Source organism: Haliotis cracherodii, unplaced genomic scaffold (genome assembly GCF_022045235.1).
Source record: "Haliotis cracherodii isolate W230 unplaced genomic scaffold, xgHalCrac1.p SCAF_8, whole genome shotgun sequence".
NCBI lineage: Eukaryota > Metazoa > Mollusca > Gastropoda > Lepetellida > Haliotidae > Haliotis > Haliotis cracherodii.
This window is the reverse complement of record NW_027266341.1, coordinates 36,888,966-36,902,975: the sequence shown is the minus strand read 5'-3', so window position 1 is coordinate 36,902,975 and position 14,010 is coordinate 36,888,966. Positions and strand designations below refer to the sequence as shown.

The 14,010-nt window shown below is 42.1% G+C and overlaps 1 protein-coding gene across 1 annotated transcript in view; it reads left to right on the top strand.

Annotated features, from left to right (window-relative positions):
* Positions 1 to 14,010, top strand: part of LOC139450968 (uncharacterized) — a 31,199-nt gene that overhangs the window by 8,953 nt on the left and 8,236 nt on the right. Inside the window, exons 3-4 of the mRNA XM_071232791.1 lie at positions 4,862 to 4,947; positions 8,101 to 8,225. Coding sequence (XP_071088892.1) covers positions 4,862 to 4,947; positions 8,101 to 8,225 — 211 coding nt within the window. The remainder of the gene's footprint in view (positions 1 to 4,861; positions 4,948 to 8,100; positions 8,226 to 14,010) is intronic.

Below are 14,010 nucleotides of genomic sequence, written 5' to 3'. Positions count from 1 at the left end.
GACGTTGTTTTCACAGGTCATTTCCTTTGTAAGCGTGTATAGATTACCGTCAATTTGTAAAATGTGATTCTCTCAGGCAATTTATAAAATGTGTAAATATTTCAGTCATTTTGACTAAAAGATCTGTCCAGATTGATTAAGACGATCAAAAGGGCCTACAAACATCACAACAGATTATTATGTAGGATTAGAAGCCAAACAACATAGAAATGTACTTTTCAACGTAACATTTTCAGTCTCTTGGTGATGACATTAAACATCAAAATGTTTGGAATTCGTTATCATAATAATACAGATGGAAATGTTTTTCAGTCACTTTGTAAAATAACTGAATATTTATACGTTTAATAAATATGTTACACATTTTGACAGTAAAAAAATATACACACTATAAAAAAAGCAATGCTCAGATGAAATATTTACTTTGTGTTGCAAGTAAAAATAGTGTAAACGAAAATCGCAAAATTACCAAGCAAGTGACTTATCAAAACTTCGTCACCATTACCGATGCTACCCACAAAAATACCTACATTTCCTTATTATCTCGAAAACTGTATTTCATTTTGTTGATCAATGTGACCATACGCTCTTATTACTACCGGTATCCATAAAAGTGACTAATGCGCTTACGAATGGCGCAACAGAGGTCGCGAGCTAGTCTAGATTTCTGCTCTACATCCGGGTACTCACTGGGAAAAAACAATAACAAAGGCAACAACCAGTCCCGGGGAATTGCGTTAGATCAGTGCCCCTTTAAGTGTACATACAACGGTTCAAAATTACAAACGTGTCTATTTTTCCGTTCTGGCCGACGTAATGTTAATTCACTGGACCTTCAAAACCTGTGTAGCATCGTTATCGTAACATTTAAATGACAACAAAATAAGTACACACTATTATTAATATCAATATCTTCGTGAAGATCCGGGTTAGCATGGTTAGAATTGGTCTTCAGCAACCAATACTAACGGGATCGGATGGTCAAGCTCGCTGCATAGATTGATGCATGTCATCGTATGCTCGTGAATTCACTGGATTGTCTGGTTCAGACTTGATTATTTACAGTCCGCAGTCACCCAGCTGCCCGGTGTTAAACAACCCCACAAAGAAACAAGTCACCTCGCCGTAATGAAGTCCGGGAGTCAATTATTGTCGGTTAACCGCAGTGCATTTTTTAATTCCAAAAAATAACGGTAGAAACGATGAAACATACACGTAAACACGCGCGCACAGTGAATATCACAGGCAACATTGTGTGTAGAAAACATACTGTCCACGTGTTTTCAGAATTTGAAAAATCAAGTTAGCCAATAGAATTTATGCCCGGGTAAAAATATTTGCATAAAGCGAATTCCGACCTGTCGATAACGGACAAGTACGTAAACCATCTGTCTAGTCATTGAAAAAGATCATGTTTTCTTCCCCATTTATATTTATGTTTGATGTTATTATTCTTGCATTTGCTATAGTGTAAATTATAGCTTATGCAACATATTGTTGCCATAACACGCGCAATTGAACTTGCTACAAACACCCGCCTGAAACACGTGGTGCTCTTTGTGATGCTGATGTATCTCATAATTATTATTGTAAGTGCTCACCAATAAATGGAGCTGTTGATGACATCTGAACATGATTTCAGAATGAACATGTATATTTGGTGGGACTAAATATTTCATAACAAGACAACAGGCGTACGGATTTCTTCCGTTGACTTTTATTTCTAACATCCTCAAATAAACGATCAAAAAGATATGCCTTAACTGTTCCATGACGTGGATGAAATAACTAATCAGCTGCTACCGTATTTTCTTGAGTATAGTGAGAAAGTTTTGTCAAAAAAACACAGCTGTGTAGAAGAGGGTGCGCACTGTACACGAAATAATGAGTTTTATAATTTTTTTCCCCATGGAAAGATATTGCCGTGAGCACGTAACACCGGTAATACCATGTCAACAAATCCATACTGAAGTACGAAAATTAATCATGTAATAACACTGTCTGGCTATAAAAAAAGTGTGTGTTTTTTTGTATATCTGGACTAATGTATGTAACTTATTTCATTAATTTGATTCAAAATTCCTTTTGATATTGTTTTAATTAATTTCGGCAAAATCGCGTGTGAAGCGAGCGGAAGTTCGCGCAACTCACCTTTATTAACAGCAACCACGGTCAGATTACCGCTATTGACGCCTTGAAACGAACTTTAGTTGACAGGGAATGGATACATATATCATAAATGCCATACTTTGACTCGTTAAAAGTCATATTTGTTACAGTTTGACGATTCTATGTCAACACGTAGTTCTCGCGATCACGTGCGCGAGAGCCTTGACGGTGACTGGTCAGACTGGTTCCATGTGAAAAAGAATTACCCGGCAATAGCGATCAGCTGCTTCACTAGGGGATATTATCATTTAAAATATGTTTAGTAAAAGCCGCAACTAAATTAACAAGATATTGGGATATATTATTCCTGATAAAAAATAGTTTCAGATACAATTTTTGCCGATCCTTGCATTAAAATACTGTAAAGTTATATATCATTGGGTGTGTCTTGACCGAATCACCGGTAGATTCCAAGACTACGTGTGTACAGCTGATTGCTGTGTCCGGCTTAGTTTACGAGAAAATACACAAGGTAATCTTAATCCCTGGATGTAAAACAACGCCTGGCAGAACACAAAATCCAATTTAAACGGTAAATAAACATGTCTGGTGATTTTTTATCTCAAATTTCGAATTTGTACTGACCAAGTTTCTCATCACCAGTTCGTTTACCGGAATTCGCTGAAGGGGTAGATCTACGGTGTAATTTTTTTCTGCACTTAGCATTCGATTTCCCCCCCAAAAATACTGAATGCCCTAGAGGGGGGTGCGCACCATACTCAAGTAAATACGGGTAATTGATATAGGAAATACCCACACACATTGTGTGAACTCTCAACATCAACTGAATGTGCAACTGAATGTCATATTAAATCGTAGACCATTCATTGTGTGCTATGATGAATAGATAAACCACTAAACTCGTGAAGTTCACGTAATAATTTTCAAACAATCCTGATAGTGCAACACGTCAATTTTAAATCACACACATTCAAGTACAAACACGTCTTTCCATGTATCCACATTCACCCGCTAACCGCACAGGCCGCGGACAGCTAAACGAGCCTCCTGGTGGTAATGAAGGCCGGGAATCAACCAAGCGCTAACGGTGAAGTGACACCAATACACAGGATATTCAAAGTCCTTTTACACGCGCTTCATTGACTTTGCCCACGCACGCGAAAAACCGGGTCCTGCAGTAGGAATTGAAAATCCACATCCCAAAGAGGCCACCCCGACTGCTAATTGATCACAATTGTTTGTCGCATGCATCAACTGGGCTTTTGTTGAATTTATTTCGGTCTGCATTAGAGTTCTGAAGTCCATTAGCTCATCCATGTCATCCAAGATCTCCGATTTAACATCATTAAGAGCTTCCATTGCGATAGGCCCTTGATTAGATTCCACATCATTTGAATCAAAGTTGAAGAAAACAGCTTAGATACTTTCAATTAGAGAATAAGAATGCAACTCAAAGATATTCTGCGATCCCTCAACATTTTGTATCACTTACTATCAGTTTTACAATAAATTAACATATTGTGTAAAATGTTGGTTCTACAGATTCCGTCAATTAATATGAAATGTACGTCGAGTAACTGGGTGTGCCAAGGGACAGGAAAGTCTACAGTGATCATTGTTATCATTGTTTAATATGGAGACAAATAGAAGGCACAGGTGGCCCAGTAATCTGAGGTGCCACAATTTGCTGTGCAGAGTTGCGTCCCTTGGACACACCGGAAACTTATATTGTGGGTTCTATTCCGGGTTCATCCTGATCATGATTCTTGGTTTGTCAACACCATACCCATGTTCGTGGGTTTCATCGAAGTGGTAAATGTCTGAGACCTGCATCACTTCAGGCGTGAAATAACTTGAATACTGTTCAAAGCGGGGTTAAACCCAATTCACTCGCTCAATGGTGACAAATATATTGACACTTATTTTTACTGAAATTACAATTAGGAAACATACAAAATTGAAACTACTGGCCAACCTGTGAAGATTTGGGGTAGAATAGGTCTCTAGCAACCCATTCTTGCCATAAAAGGCGACTCTGTTGTCGTAAGAGGTGACTAACGGGGTCGGGTGGTCAGACTCGCTTACTTTGTTGATGCAACGCATCCCTTCCCAATTGTGTAGATCGATGCTCATGATGTCAATCACTTGATTGTCTGGCCCAGACTCGTTTATTTACAGACTGCCGTCATATGGTGGAATATTGCGGAATGCCATGTCAAACAACAAACAGAATAAAAAGGAAACTACTAGTCATTCAGGAGAGCTACCTTCACCTGGCTTATATGGGGCACGGGTGGCCCAGTCGTCTAAGGTGCCGCGATTCGCTGTGCAGAGTTGCGTCCCTTGGACACGCCAGAAACCTATGATTGTGGGTTCGAATCCCGGTTCGCCCCGATTATGTTTCTAGGTTTGTCAGCACCATACCCGTGCTCGTGGGTTTCACAGAAGTGGTAAACGTCTGAGACCTGCATCACTTCGGGCTGTCCTCCCACATTAAGCTGACACGCCGCGATATAACTGGAATACTGTTAAAAGCGGCGTTAAACCCAACTCACTCACTTACCTGGCTTATGGGCAGCCAGTTATTTCAAACAACCTCGACTGTCACCAGTCTGTTCTTATACAACTCGAGTATTGCTGGCCGCAGCCTAAAACAACATTCACTCCAACAAACACTTCCTAGTTCTACTGATGTTTAATTGGCGCTACACATGTCTGTTTGTTGTTTCAGGAGGAACTGTATGAACTCTTCAAGCACTGTGGTCCTATTTTAACAACATATATTGCTGATTATGTGCAGGGTTCACATATCTATGGGTGAGTGGTTCAAATAATCGGCTCATTCATTATCAATTTTTAGGTTCACATGTCTATTCATGTCAATAGATGAGTCGTTCACATAATCAGCTCATTCATCTGCTGTGGCAAAAAATAATAATACCGTATTCGACGTAATAAGCGCCCCTCTCTAATAAGCGCCCACGGCGATATTTGCTAATATATTGGCTAGTGAACAATCCCAATTAGCACCCTTCGTGTGTTATATGCACCCTTAATTACGGGAAATTAAATTCTGGAAAAATATATCTGGCGTGTCTTATACGTACAGACTTTTCTTTTGTATCATTTCAGGCTGTCAGCCTAAACCACAAATTTACGATCTTTCAACTCTTTCACCAAAATTATATTCTAATAAGAGCCCCCTCTTTCTAATTTTGAGAGCGCCTTTACGTCGAATACGGTTACCTTTATTCTCAAGCTCCACTCACATCATTATAAAGTTTGCTGCACCTTTCATTTTTATTTCCATTTTATAAACAAACAAAAAATCCTTAAGTATTCCAATGTTAGTCAAATACTGTATTCCAGTATTTTACTCATCAAGGAATACATTTATGTAGGGAGGCCTTTCCTAAGTTGATTGTTACACAACTGTTTATTTGGTTACATACTAGTTTGAACAACAAAACAACCAAAAAAAACACCACCCGCCCGCACTATATTTTCAAAAGCCATTGCCTGAGAACCAGTTCTTTTATTTTTTTTAAGCCTAATCTAACTTTTGGTTGCAGTAGAGTTCCCTTCTATTTCTCCCTGTCACAGCTTCTCTCTGGAACTTATATTTCATGTTGAATATTGTTACAATTTGTGTTTCCAGTTTTGTTTCTTGCGTAGTGCCACACTCAGCAATATTCAAGCTATTTCAAGGCAATTGGTAAATAATCAAGCCTGATCCAGACAATCCAGTGATCGATATTGTGAGCAACAATCCATACCCTTGGGGAATGATGACATGCAGTCAACCAAGAGCCATCGCGCCACTTGGGTGAAGGTTGCTGTCATGTGGCTTGGGTGTTGTTGTCATTGGGCATACCATGGTTATTATCCCCTGCCACGAAGTAGAAGGGGGATATAGGAATGGGTGCCGTCCTTCCATCCGTCCGTCCGTCCGTCACATTTCGTTTCCGGAGCAGAACACAAAAACCGTGAGAGATATCTCAACCAAACTTGGCACATAGATAAGTCTTGTGGTGAACTGGTGCCTTTTGATAGTTTGGGATTTTTTAAAACATTATTTTTCGAGTTTCCATGGCAACGACTTTGACTTAGACTGAAAATGGCGGTAGTCCTCGTTTCCGGAGCAGAACTTGAAAGTCGTACCAAACTTGTCAAATAGATAGGTCTAGTGGTGAACTGGTGCCTTTTGATAGTTTGGGATTTTTAAAAAAAATATTTTTTTCGAGTTTCCATAGCAACGACTTTGACTTAGGCTGAAAATGGCGGTAGTCCTTGTTTCCAGAGCAGATCTTGAAAACCATGCCTTTTGATAGTTTGGGAGTTTTTACGAATGTTTCCTTAGCAAGAGCATAATTCAGAAACCGTTTACATATTCTACAAAAACATCTACACAGGGTTGCCTGAGAACCGTTACCATAATAACCTAATTGAGATGTATACCACTTGACAAAGGGGCTTTGACAAGGTATATGGTGAATTATTGTGAAAACACAGTTTACAAGTGGCTCCCGAACCAGCCTACTTCATCACAGTGCATGGTGGTAACATGAACAGTGGCACCTGAACCAGCCTACTTCCTCACAGTGGGTACCGGTAACATGAACGGGGACACACGAACCAGCCTATTTCCTCTCAGTGCCGTGATACAAGAAAGCGAAGTCCTGTCAATTTGAAACATGCAGTACCAATTACTGCTGTAACAGCCTTGTTCTCTGTGTCAGACAATGCTAAATCTGTCATGGTTGAAAGAAAACAGTATCCTGGAACTTTAGCATAGGCCCTCACAATCCACAAGTCACAAGGTAGCACCTATGAGCAGATGATTGGGAACATGACAATTGCACAAGGAAGTAAAACTTAAAGCCCAGCCTGGTCAAGTGTATACGATGCTCATTAGGGTCAAATCAAGGAAAGGCCTAAAGCTTGTAGGTTTTGATGAACACAAAATTGTAGTAAACAAAAAAGCACTGGATGAGATGACTAGATTGCGGAATGAAAGACTGTTCACCTGGACACACCCTGTAGAGAACATTCATGGTGATGGACTCAAGGTGGCTCACTTGAATGTTCGATCCCTCAGTGCTCATTTCGAAGATGTGAAGAAGGACAAGTTTGTTGGTGTGCTTGATGTTTTGTGTTTCACAGAAACACACATCAATGATTACAGTGAAAGAGACCTGCCAGGATATTAAGTCTATCCAGGAGACACTACACATGGTATTGCTGTGTATGTTTCAAGAACAGTGTCCAGCTATGTGATGTAATGTCATCTTGCAGTATTGAATACATTTCCTTTCTTGTTGGCAAGTTCTGCATTGCTTGTGTGTATGTTCCTCCCAAAGTGTCATGGACACGGTTGTCGCATTCACTTTCTCATTTCATGAATGTGAACATGACCTAGTTACTGGGGATTTCAACTGTGATCTGAGTGAAAAACTCAAACTTGAAGATTTCTTTCATGTGCGGAAAATGACTCAACTCATTCACTCTTCAACTCACTGTCTAGGAGCTACACTGGACTTGTTGTTTACTGATAATGCCAGTGCTGTAGCATTCCAGACTCCAGTCTACTACTCAGATCATCAGATGATTGGTGCTGTACTTCTCAGTACACCTCATGGTGACCCCTGCTCTCAATGATCTCTAAGTAAAGCAAGACCACCTTTACTTCTCTGATTATTGTTTAAGTTATAACACATCTCATTACAAATACAACTGTAAATGCATCAAAAATGCACACAACGGACATGTCATATTGGTGAGGGATATGAGTATTTCATGCTTGTTCTCTTTTTATAGTCGTTTGTTTTGGGAAGTGGATTTGATGAAGATGTTGTTCGCTAATGCTTGCAGAAGGGAATTCTGTTTTTCCATGTTATTTTAGGTCTTTAGTATGACTCAGTGACAATCTTCCAGTGTGGTTTTAAAGCATCATTGATCTTCTCTCCTCAGTTTTGTGAGATTCACTGACCCCCAGGCAGCGCTGACGGCAGTGAGGGAATTGGACCAATGGACTCTGAAGGGGTGGATACTGAATGTGGAACTGTCTACTGACACTAGAAAGAAGCTGGTGGCTGGTAGGTTACTTGATGAGCGCACTGTCATGTCCCAGGAACTCCTGTGTTCCAGGTAGTGCCATGCGCGAGTCTGGAGAACTAAACTATGGATGTAGGAATACTATGTTCTTTCCCTTCTGTCACTGCATGAGAAGATGCACTATATCAGGGTTGCGGACTTGAACTACATTTCCCTCGGACAGTAGGACTGGCTACGTGGAAGTACTTGGAATAATAATGATAATAATAATAGGCTAATTGTATAGTGCAAAACTCCACATCACCGAGGACATGTTGAATGTGCAAAGACACTGTAAATCTTGAAATTAACGCAATCATAAATTAAATGTGAAAAATGCAAGTGGTCTTTTCTTGCGTTAATTAACTTCGCATTTATGTCTCCAAATGACTATCGACAAAAAGACACTGGGAAATAGCGGAAATACCAACTTGAAGATAATCAAGGTTTTTCAGCAGCAGTTGTAACAAGTATGTATCAATGTCATACAAAGAATAGGAATTACACATTTGGAATCCGGTGAGTTATCACTGCTGGGGACAAGAGCTCTAAATGCTCTTGTCAAGTTTGTTGACACCTCCGCATACCAATCATTGAACTGCTGTTGGTTCAACAGTGTAAACATATAAACTGTGTGTTTTGTTTTTAGGAAAACACTGTTTATTGTTTTAAGTCAGCGCTAATAAGCGGAGCTATTTGCTGTTTGATTGGATTAAGGTAGGATATGTGTCATTCCACTGGGGATGGGGTGCGGGCAGTCACATTGATATTGAGTCTCATTTTTGGCTAGGGGTCAGCAGTCATATTAATTTGGAGACTCATTAATTTCAAGATTTACAGTATATACGACAGAGAGGGGACAGTAAAGATCATGAAGATAGTGAATATACACACATTTAGTTGTAGCGTTCAAAACTAAAACACAGTGATACTAGGTGCACTTTTGCGGCTGAAGGCAAGGGAGTTCCATAGAGAGGCAACAGTGTGAGAGAAGGGTCGAGCACCAAAGGACTTTAGTTTATTTGGTACAGACAGAAGAAGTTGGTTATATGATCAGAGATTTCTGGTGGATTTGTATTGGAGAAACACTTCTTGAAGGACCAGTTTTATGAAGAGACTGTTTGACAAGAGTGAGGATTTTCAAATCAATCCTCTTGCGGATTCACAGCCAATGTAGTGATTTGAAGATGGGGGAGATATGAGACCAAAGCTTTGTTCTTGTCACTATCGGGCAGCTCTACTCTGTATCTTTGGCAGTCGGTTCAGCCAGTCCTTGTAAAAAATTGCCGGTACCATGGAATCAAAAAGTGATGATGCATCTCTTTTTGTGTTGTCTATTACTTCAAACTTGAAATATTAGTAGTTGTTTTCATGGAAAACCTCAAATGACATGACTTCTCATTCAGTTGTGTAATAACACTGTTGTCAAGTGATGGTCACTATCAGTAATCTGATCATGGTTGCTGTAAGTAAGGGTTAGATAGTGCGATCTGCTGATCAGTTCACATATGATTTCACCACAATTAATGTAACCAACATTGAATACAATTTGGGAGTACTGCACTTTACCAGGCATACTTTTTTCTGCAAAACTCAAAACGATGAAAATTACCGCATTCGATGTGATATGTGCCCAGGCGCTCTCAAAATTAGAAATAGGGAGCTCTTTTAAGAATATTATTTTGGTGAAAAATAAATTTTGTGTTCATGTATGACAGATATATATTTCCAGAATTTAATTGCCCATAATTAAGGTTGCATATAACACACGAGTGCGTATCATACACTAATAAATAAATCTTGTTAACATTGATCAATCGGAAGGGGTGCTAATTGGGATTGTTCACTAGCCAATATATTAGCAAATATCTCCGTGGGCGCTTATTACAGCGGGGGGCTTATTATGTCGAATACGGTATACAGTTTCTTTACATTGGATTAATTTGTGAAAAGAGTGAGCTAACCTGTACCCTACCTCACAAGTAACCCCAAGGATAGTAAAGGGGTGTTTTGAATGGCAAGTGGTGCCCAACCTAAAGGTCATGAAAGGGTGTTTGATAGTAAAGCCAAAAGGGGTGCTTGATCAGAAAGGGGATCCATGGGCTGAGGGTAAAGTTGGGGTAACTTATCCTTACCCACACACAACTAACTTTAGGATCAAGGAGGAACGCGAGATCCGACAAGTGAGAGCCACAGTCAGCCGCATGAGCCAATTAGCACTAGTAAGATGCGCCCAGTAAACTGCATTGTTACCTACAAGTTTGGATTAAATAAATAAATTAGATTACAAACATAAGTCCAGATATACATTGAACACTTTTCATTATCAAATAGTCTAATAAACCATTTTTTTGGGGGGCTACGTTGAAGGAAGTGTACTTCGGCTCGACGTTTCAAGAAAAGTGTAACTAATGGTCTATGCATGTCCAAGGTTGGTGAAGCTGAGGCACTGCACAAAGTATAATCATTTAGGAACCCTGCACTGCTGCATTGAGCTATTGAAGGTTCATTGAATGAGGGGGGAGGGAATGGATTTCTTAAAAGTTCTAAATTTCTTAGATTCAGAGGTATATTAAAGTTGTATATTAAGATTGTATTCAGTGCAATAATGTAAGGCTAAGCATTTAAACTTCTTCCTATATATTAGTCCTGTTGAAAAAACAGTTTATCTCTACAAAGCCATTAAGTTAGTAAACTTGTAAATTTTTATTTGCATTTTGGAAATTATTCAATGAAGTTGGCTGCAGATTAGGGGCCAGATATCGGCCTGTGATCAGGTCTAGATAAATCCCTTTCTGGGTCATACTAAGTATTATCTATTTGTTATTCTCTTTCAGATTAAATCCTCCTTGGGGCACTTATTGCATTTTCCTTGCTCAAGAAAATCTACATGACATAGTTGTAACCATTTTCCTTAATGAAAAATGTTACCACACAAAAAACTTCGTTTTTGTGTGATATACGACCACCCTTACGGGGCCTCACCCCCAACGGTGCCTCACGCCAGGGGGGGCAACTCTCACCCAAATCACTTTCCTTATGTCATCTGTAAGAGACAGAAGTGTTGATTTTTCACACAAGACAAAATAAGAGAAATCTATCATTCGACAAGAACCATGGCTGAACAAACTGTATGTATGGTACATTTCTTTCATTGCAAAGGCGTAATACCTCGCATTGTGAATTTATAGAGTTGTAATTATACGCCACGTGCACGGTACCTTTGAATTCAAATGGCCGCAATGGCGTCCATATTGTAGTTCTGTAGGGCTGATACATGTAACACCATGGCCATTAAGAAACGGCTTGGGGTTTTGTTATTTCATGCAGCATTGGTCTATAATTTTTTCCTTTACAAAACCCAAGGTGTTGTGTTAATTCATAAACTACACTTACCTTTTTTACGGGTTTTACACCTTAGTGCGTAACACGCCCCTTTGGTGTTATAATTATACTACGACATTGGCTATTAGTATCGCGTTACATATCGCATTCTACATTACGCCTTTGCTTCTAGTTTCACAATTTATGCACGTATCTTTCCGATCTTTATATCGCACTGATACACGTTAATACCCTTCCCGCCCACCTCAGAAATTACGGTCTTGTCTACAAGACCTTCAAACTGTGTATGGGTTGTTCTAAGACAGGCACAAATGCTGCCTAATATGTCCTGCGGAGGACATTGCCTTTACCCCCCGGGGCCCCCAAAAAGAGACAAGTTGACTTGTTCCACTTTAAAGAGGTCTATTAAAGGCGGGGATAGATATCAGATCTACTAAGACATCCCCCTCCTCCCCATCTAAAAAGGGTAAAAAAGCTGCCGAGATTGTCTCCCCCGCTCCCTCTCCGGGGGCCAGGGGAGAAGGCTCGAGGGTCCCCGTAGTAAGCACTGCACCCTCTCCTGCACTGTCTTTGGCAGACTTTTCTGCGTTACTTAAGTCACCGATGGCGTTGATGATGGAGGAGGTGAAGTCTCGGCTCCGGCAGGAGCTACGGGCTGAGCCTTCCCCGTTGTTGACGCCGGACGTAGCTTCGAGATCTGTGTTATGCCCGGCGTCGGCCGAGGCAGACCACTTGGTCTCGGGGACGATCCTTGACCGGGCTTCGGCTCCGGCTCGAGGTCGCTCCCCAGCGGAGGGGTGGCGGGCGCCGGCCCGTGCACTACCGACGCACAATTTTCCCTAGCGGAGCCAGACGCCTCTTCCACTAGTGGATACCTAGCCCAGTGCCAGGTGGGTTCCCTTGAACCTCCGGCACCTCGGCACCGGGACTCGGCCTCGGGCCGGGTGCAGAGGCACGTGCGGGACAGGATTGTCCAGGTACTGCCTCAGGTGGCTGCGCCCATGCCAGAGTCGGAGACACCCAACTTGACTAAGGTCAAGCAGGGCCGGCGGTTGCCCCCCTTTCCCGCGTCCGGTGCGGAGTTGAAGGCTGCTTACATATGCTTCGAGGAGCAATATCATAATGCAGGCCAACAGCTCCGTGTTTCCGTACACTCCGCGTATCTGTCGGCTGTACAGAGGGAGTTAGAGGGGCCGGCCGACTCTTCGGAGTTGGCCGCGCAACTAACGGAAGTTCAGTTATCTTGCACTGGACGCTATTCGTAGCTGTGCCTCGCAGATGATGTGCGCTGTTGTGGGCATGCGCAGGCGGTGGATGTTGGTATCTAAGTACTCGACTTACACACGCCAAGACCTACTTGCTTTGCCGTATAAGAGGGTGCCACCCTCTTCCCTGGGGCTCAGCTGGTGGTCCGAGAGGCAGCTCAATTGTATACTTCCATCAAAGACTCTAAGGCCTTGTTGGAGGTATCAAGCGTTAAAACCGCGTAAGCGGGCCTCTCCAATTGTCCCTTCCTACGCTAACGCACGGGTCAGACGTCCACACCTGCTTGGAAGCCACCGCTTCCTTCAGGTATAAGGGCGCCGGGAGGAGCAAGAGAGGCACGGGCCGAGACAAGGCAGCTGGTCGAGGCCAACAGCTTTTTCGCGGGGCTGGGAACGATGGGTTCCCATTAGCGCCCGAAGAGCCCCGGGTTAACCCACAGTCGCAAGTTATCGAACTGCCGACAGCCGGGCTCCACTGCCTCCAGGCGGCCGACTGGCTCTATTCCTGAAGGAATGGGAGACAGTTACATCACAATCCCCGGACCCCGTCCATTTTAAGGGATGGCCATTTGCCTCGGTGGAAACATCATCCGCCCCTCCCCTTCTCCGGGATAAAGCACACTCCGGTGCCTGCTACCCGAGAGAAGGCGGAATTCTTCCGTGCCGAGGTCGATGCACTTCTTATGAAAGCTGCGATCGAACCAGGTCCCGAGGGACAGGAAAGCGAGGACTTCTACTCAACTTGTTTCCTAGTCACTAAACAGTGATCTCAACTGTCGAGACAGGAGAATGGCTAACGTCAATAGACTTAAAATACGCCTATCTCCACATACCAATACACCCCGAGTTCAAGAAATACCTGAGGTTTTCTTTCGACGGGAGGTGTTATCAGTTCAGGGTTCTACCGTTCAGGATCTCCACGGCCCCGAGGGTGTTCACCAAGCTGATGTTGATTCCCGCCCAAGTGGCCAGGTCAAAAGGTCGGTTCTACCATCCGTACCTCGACGACTGGTTGCTAAGAGCTCTATTGCAATCCCTGAGTCAGATAGCTACACAACAAGTGATAGATATTCTGATCACTCTAGGGTGGATGATCAATCTCAAGAAGTCAGATCTGAGCCCCACTCAGAATCTAGTCTTCCTAGTGGCTAATTTCAACACGGTGAGAGGATGTGTA